At 40.5% G+C, this 7,088-nt stretch overlaps 1 protein-coding gene across 6 annotated transcripts in view; it reads left to right on the forward strand.

The window, feature by feature from the left end:
• zranb3 (zinc finger, RAN-binding domain containing 3) overlaps positions 1-7,088 on the forward strand; it is a 178,628-nt gene that overhangs the window by 80,614 nt on the left and 90,926 nt on the right. For all 6 annotated transcript variants that reach the window (XM_043694034.1, XM_043694035.1, XM_043694033.1 and 3 more), the window contains 3 exons: positions 1,437-1,522; positions 4,586-4,757; positions 6,131-6,265. In XM_043694034.1, the coding sequence (XP_043549969.1) occupies positions 1,437-1,522; positions 4,586-4,757; positions 6,131-6,265 (393 nt within the window). The remainder of the gene's footprint in view (positions 1-1,436; positions 1,523-4,585; positions 4,758-6,130; positions 6,266-7,088) is intronic.

The following is a 7,088-nucleotide window of genomic DNA, read 5'->3' on the forward strand; positions in this document are numbered from 1 at the left end:
ATTCATGTACAGCATATCCACCGCTCTACCTTCATCAATGTGTTTTGTCACATCCTCAAAGAATTCAATAAGGTTTGTGAAGCTCCTGCCCCTCACAAAGTCATGCTGACTATCTCTAATCAAACTATGGTTTTCCAAGTAATCATCAATCCTGTTTCTCAGAATCCTCTCCAATAATTTGCCCACCACAGATGTAAGGCTGAGTCTGCAAAGAACATTGCCAAAGGCGCAGCAGTATCTTCATTCACTTCCTGTAGTAAACTTTGATATATCCCTTCTGGCCCAGGGAACTTATGTTTCTAAAATTTCCAGCACATTTTCCTTCTTCACATCAACCTGTTCGAACTTATCAACCTTTTCACGCTGTCTTCACAATCGTCAAGGTCCCTCTCAGTCGTGAATACTGAAGCAAAGTATTCATTGAGGACCTTACCTACCTCCTCTGACTCCAGGCACAAGTGTCCTGCACTATTTTTGATCAGCCCTACCCTCACTCTGGCTATCCTTTTGTTCCTGACATAAGTGTAGATTGCCATAGGGTTTTCCTTATTCATCCCCAATTAAAGCATTTTAATGCCCCCTACTATCTCTCCTAAGTCCATTCTTTAGTTCCTTCCTAGCTACCGGGCAACCCTGTAGAGGCCTGTATGATCCTTGCCTTCTCAACCTTAAGCTTCCTTGGATGGTAAGCTTTCTTGTTCCACTTGACTCGATGTTCTACATCCCTTGTTAACCAAGGTTGAGCAGCAAGTACAATAGAATAGATTGAGTGAAGTGTGGTAAGTCACTACTTCACCTGGAAGGTGTACCTGGATCCTTGGAGGTGAATGGACAGACGTTACACTTTCTGTGATTGCATGAGAAGGTGCAATGGGGGTGTAGGTAGGTGTTGGGAATGGATGACTCACAGAAGGCGTGACATGTGCTCCTTTACTCTACACTAGAATGATGAAACACGGACTGGGCAACCACTTTGCAGAGCACCACATTATCCAAAAATGACCCTGAGCTTCTTGTGACCTGCCTCTTCAACATACTACCATGTTCCCTGGCCAACATCTCTGTCTCAGGCTTGCTGTAGTGCTCCAGCACAATCTGGAAGAACAGCATCTCATTTTTCCCTTTGGAACTCTGTTTAATGTTTCTGACTTTGTATCCTGTCTTCCAAAATCCTTCAATACCCAAATGCAGTCTTTGAGAGCTTGCTGACCTTTGGATAACTTGTATAAATATCCATGATAATTTTTTTTTTCTGTTATCCTTTTAGGTGATCCTAATAGCAGCCATTGCTTTTTTTTTGTTTTTATAGTCGCTTTAATGAAATATTAGATACCTTTCATTTGTAATATAATCTTACAGGATACAAGAACATCTTTGTATTTTAGAAGTTAATTGTTTTTTTCCATTGATTTTATTTTTTGTTAATGTTTTCACAGCTTTTCATGCAGATTGATGCATTGCATCCAAGAAAATTTGGAACATGGACTGACTATGCTAAGAAATATTGCAATGCTCATCTTAGGTAAGATAAGTAATTGGAAAAGTGAAGCAGCAATTATTCTTTCAAATCCACAGTCATTGTTTAGAATGTGGTAAGCCATGCTGAAATAAGAAAACTACTTCATGGTCAGCAATGTTCAGCTGACTCTTTTCTTATTTTCTGCTGCTTTTTGAATAATCTAACCAACTGACCACCCTATTTATTTTCCAGAATAACTTATTAACAGATTGCATCTTTGAAAAATCAGCTTGTTTCATCTTTATATCATACCAAACACTTTGTTATTAGTTTTGACAACAAAGGTAAGAATACAAAATGCTAAAAATTCTCAGCAGGTCAAAAAGCGCCTTCGAGAGAGAAGTAGATTGTTATGATCCCAGCCAGTTACTGTTGGACAAATTAGAACCCAGAATGAATTCTGACTTAATAGATAATTGGCATCAAGGCCACGTTTATGCCATGTAAGACATGAGGCAGCCCAACTCTCACTAGAGTCAATTGGAAATGGAGTGAACTCTCCATTGGTTGAGTGATAGGAAAATGATTAGAGTATAGAATATCCTTTTGTTGTCATGTGTGTTCCATTATAGGAGTACAGTGAAAAGCTTTGACAATGTCTGCCTTTTTGTGGTGACATCTTAGGTACAAGTACCTAGGTACAATTCTGGATGCAGCAGAGGAATAAAAGTAGTTACATTACTTTACAGAGTTGACAAATAAGTTTAAAAATAGGACAATATTAAAAGTTGACATTAAAGTAAAGTAGGAAATTTCAAATGGACCTTGCACTGTAGCAGCTCAATGCAGAGTCTCTGCATGTAGCCGAACCATCTGCGCCAGACCCCAGTCCAACAGCTGTCGCCACTCCAAGCCCCAGTCTGCTCCTTAACAGCCCACAGCTGCTCCAAGGTAAGTTCCAGGACTGCCTCCCCTGAGCCGGCTTCGGCCTGGGCTTTGCAGACCACATGCTGCTCAGAGACTGACAGCTTTGTGGACTTGCTACTGGTGCCTGCCGCTGCTCCAGGATTTACCTCCAGTTCTATGGGGACAGAAGAGGAAAAAGAACAAGCAGAGCAGAGGAGCTCCCACAAGAGCATCCTATTCTGTCGCCATCTTGGGTGAAGTCTGTCATCTTTCTCCAGGACATCTCTGCAAGAGTTCCTTAGGACAGTGTCTTGTCCCAACCACCTTCATGTGTTTCATCAATGACCTCTGTCTGTCAGACGGTCAGAAATGGGGATTTGTGCTGGTGTTTGCACAATGTTCAGTGATATTTGCAACTCTTCAAGAAAATCTTCTCTTGACTGTGTGTTGTTACTGTCGCTGAATCTCCCACCATCAACACTGTGGGGGTTACCATTGACCAGACACCAAACTTGACTAGTGATATAAATACTGTGGCTACGAGAGCAAGTCAAAGGCCAGACATCCTGCAGTGAGTAACTCACCTCCTGAGCCCTCTAAATCCATCCACCATCTACAAGGCACAATGGAAAACTCACCACTTGCCTGGATTATATTAGCAGTCCAAAAACACTCGAGGGTTGTCACAAGCCTGGACAAAGAACCAGCTTGATTGACACTACATTTGCACTTGCTTTTGACCGAGTGTGGCATCAAGGATCCCTAACAAAACCCGAATCAAGGGGTACACTCTCCGTTGCTTGGACACTACCTGGCACATAGGAAGATGTTGTGGTGTTGGATGTTCATTATCTCAGCTCCAGGGCATCTCTGCACTAGTTCTTCAGAGTAGTATCCTGGGCCCAACCATCTTCAGCTACTTCATCAATGACCTTCCTTCCATCATAGAGTCCGAAATGGGGATGTTCCCTGAAAATTGCACAGTACTCGGCATCATTCACGACTCCTCAGATACTGACGCAATCCATGTTCAAATGCAACAAGATTTAGACATTTCTCAGCCCAAGCTTAGATACTGGCAAGTAAGCTTCACAGTACACAAATTCCAGGCCATGACCATCACCAATAAGAGACAATCTAGCCACCACCCATTGACATGCAATGGTATTATCATCACTGAATTCCCCCACTCTCATTATCCTAGGGGTTACATTGACCAGAAACTCAACGGGACTTGCCATATAAACGCAGTGGCTACAATTGCAGGTCAGAGGCTAGGAATACTGCAGCACGTAACACATCTCCTGACTTCCCTGAGCCTATCCGTCATTTACAAGTCACAAGTCATCAGTGTGATGGAATGGGTGAATGTTGCCTGGATGGGTGAAGCTCCAACAACACTCGATGCTTGACACCACCGAGGGCAAAACAGCCTGCTTGATTGGCACCGCATCCACAAACATCCACTCCCTCCACCACCAATGCTCAGTAGCAGCAGTGTGTATGATCTACAAGATGCACTGCAGATCCTTAGATAGCACTTTCCAAACTCACCACTTCCTTCCAGAAGGGCAAGGACGGCAGATACATCGGAATGCCAGCTGCAAGGTCCCATCCAAATCACTCAGCATCCTGGCTTGGAAATAGATTGCTGTGCCTTTACTGTTGCTGTGTCAAAATCCTGAAATTCCCTTCCTTGTGGTATTGTGTATCATCCCACAGCAGGTGCACTGCAGCAGGTTTTAAAATAAAAAAAAGCAGCTAACCACCACCTTCTCAAGGGCAACTAGGGATGGGCAATAAGTGCTGGCCAGCCAGCAGTACTGACATCCCACAAATGAATTTTTTTTAAAACTCCACTGCATGATATTTAATCTTTGTTATCCAAAGTGATATTGGGCAAACATGTTTGAGAGAATGTGATTTATTTAACATTTTCGGTTAGCAATAACATATTAGTTTTCGGCAGTTTGTAAGGTGCAGTTCCAGCTGAGATACCTTTCTCTGAAACTTGCCTGCAGTGTGCTGGTCTTTTCAGTGGCTCTTTAAATGAAATTCTGACAACTGAATTCTCTCCCAAGTTGTAGGGAGGATATACAGTTGAAAATTAAATGGATGTATATATCATCCCTCACTTCTTTATGTTTAAAATATTTCAGCCAATTTGCTGTGTTAAAATGAGAACGTGTATCTGATGTAGCACATTAAATATTACAACAGGTATTTTGGCAAACGAGCTCAGTGGGATTGCAAAGGAGCTTCCAATTTAGATGAGCTTCACCGATACCTGAGTAGAATAATGATTCGACGAATGAAGGATGAAGTTTTGTCCCAGTTGCCTCCAAAAATTCGACAGCAAATTCCATTTGATTTGTCAAAGGAAGCTACTAAGGTGAGAGTTTGATATAATGAGAGTTCCATGGAAATTTTTGGTTTGTGCATGAATTATTAACTTTTCCAGCGAATATTTTGAAAGATCAACATTTCTTTTTGTTCCAATTCCAAGCATTTGATATTGCCAGCATGCTAAGTCTCTTGGGACTGGTGCTGTGCTTAGTTGCTAAGTAACCTCCTGCATTTTCTGAAATCATGGATTTCTAGGTGTCCTAAACAAATTTCTTTAAAGTTAAAAACATTAAATGAATAGATTATTTTTATACATCAAGAGTCTAGATTATTTCAATATCAAAAACATTTTAAAATTATAACATGTTAAAATTTCTTTTCCGTTTTTGTGTGCTTTCTCGATGTTTGGCTCTCTCTGTGCGGCTTCCAGAAGAGCAACTTGCTGTGTCTTTGCGCTAGCTTTACCTCTGCACACACCTCAATTCATTATGAAACCCCTACTCCTCCCTCATTATGCCTTACTCTAAAACTCCCTGAATGATTTTACCTAGAGCTCCCAGGTAATATTCTGGGTTACGAAGAAATGTTGCATCGAGCTTGTATGTAATGCTGCAGTGCATCTATTTGTCTATTGTAATTATGATTAAACATATTTTTATGGGTATGATGGAATTTGATTTTTTTTTAAATTGCTGTCTGACTACAATGTGTTTCACAAATAACTTCTGGTCATTTGCTGAATTTCACATGATGTCTACAACTTTTATAATGTCAAAAATATGCATCTCATTTTATTGTGAGATGCCTTTATTTATTTTTGAGTCAGCAATTTAAAAACAATGACAACGTCTGTGACTAATCAATGTTTCCAATGTAATAATTAATCTTGGAACCTATGTAAAAAAAATAGACACTGAAATATCCTTATCATGTAAAATTCAGTCATTAATCTCTGTGAAAATAGATTAAAATTGTAGCAGTAAATGACTCTTTTAAATAGCTGTTCTGCAAAATAACATCTTTAGATCTATTCTTTGGCATATGTACAAACTTGTTCATTTTCTTTATCAGATGGACTAATTTATATGCGTGCCACAAATGTTTTTACATTGAAGTCCTAGCATTTTACTTTCTATTCATTTAATAATTTCTCCTTGAAACATTCTTGGTCCTTGATTTATATCACCGGAGTAAAGGATTTCCATCTTCGCCCCCAGCTTGTCATTCGCTTCTATAATTGCATAGAACATGTGACTGACCTAACCAGCACTGACGTTGTTGCAGGAACAGTCCTGTATCGCTGGGAGTTTCCTGCTCTTGTTCCTCAACTCTTAGAGGATGAAACTGGGGCATGCTTCACAGATCCATTAATTGATGTGCCCTTTTTTGTTCAAAGCATTTATCTTTCTGCCCACGTAGGAAATGAATGGCAGCATTGAGGAGTGGGAGAAATTAATGAGAGAGCTGTATTCGAGTTCAGCAGAGACTGATAACCCCTTCATACAAGTCATGGGTCTCGTCACTCGCATGTATAAACAAACTGCTGTTGCAAAGGTAGAAGCACTATGTTTTTACCATCGCATTTTGTCAATTTCAGTGTAAATGTGATAGAGATTTTAGCTACATTTGGTATCAAACTAGTATTATATTTATAGTTGCAATTTGCAAAGAAAAACTCAATATTTGAGCCTTGTGTCTGTCTTTACATTTTTATTTTGCTTACAACATGATCTTTTTGTCCATTGTGATGTGCACAAGTCTGCTCCATTATGCAAATATAAGGTTTGTGTTATTATTCTAAGCATATTGCTGCACTTTGCTTTAAATATTCGTGGCCCATTTCCATCATAAGTTCCTCCATCAGCAGGGCAAGACAGTTCATTCACATTAATTGTCATGGATGTAGTGAATGCCACTTGTCATTATGCAAGAATGGGTAACTTTGCAATGCAAAAGAAAAGCCTTGACGTTTTTTTTCTCTTTCAATCATTTAACAGACCTCCCACAAGGGAAATTAAGACTTAAACTCGTGCCACTTAATTAATGGAAAATTTGCATATCAGTACTGCTTTCCACTTCCTTAGTATGGCCTTGAGAAAATATATGAGGAGAAAGTGAGGTCTGCAGATGCTGGAGATCAGAGATGGAAATGTGTTGCTGGAAAAGCGCAGCAGGTCAAGCAGCATCTAGGGAACAGGAGAATCGACGTTTCGGGCATTAGCCCTTCTTCAGGAATGAGGAAAGTTGGTCCAGCAGGCTAAGATAAAAGATAGGGAGGAGGGACTTGGGGGAGGGGCGCCGGAAATGTGATAGGTGGAAAGAGGACAAGGTGAGGGTGATAGGTCAGACTGGGGGGGGGGCGGAGAGGTCGGGAAGA

The sequence above is a fragment of the Chiloscyllium plagiosum genome, chromosome 7 (genome assembly GCF_004010195.1).
Source record: "Chiloscyllium plagiosum isolate BGI_BamShark_2017 chromosome 7, ASM401019v2, whole genome shotgun sequence".
Lineage (NCBI taxonomy): Eukaryota > Metazoa > Chordata > Chondrichthyes > Orectolobiformes > Hemiscylliidae > Chiloscyllium > Chiloscyllium plagiosum.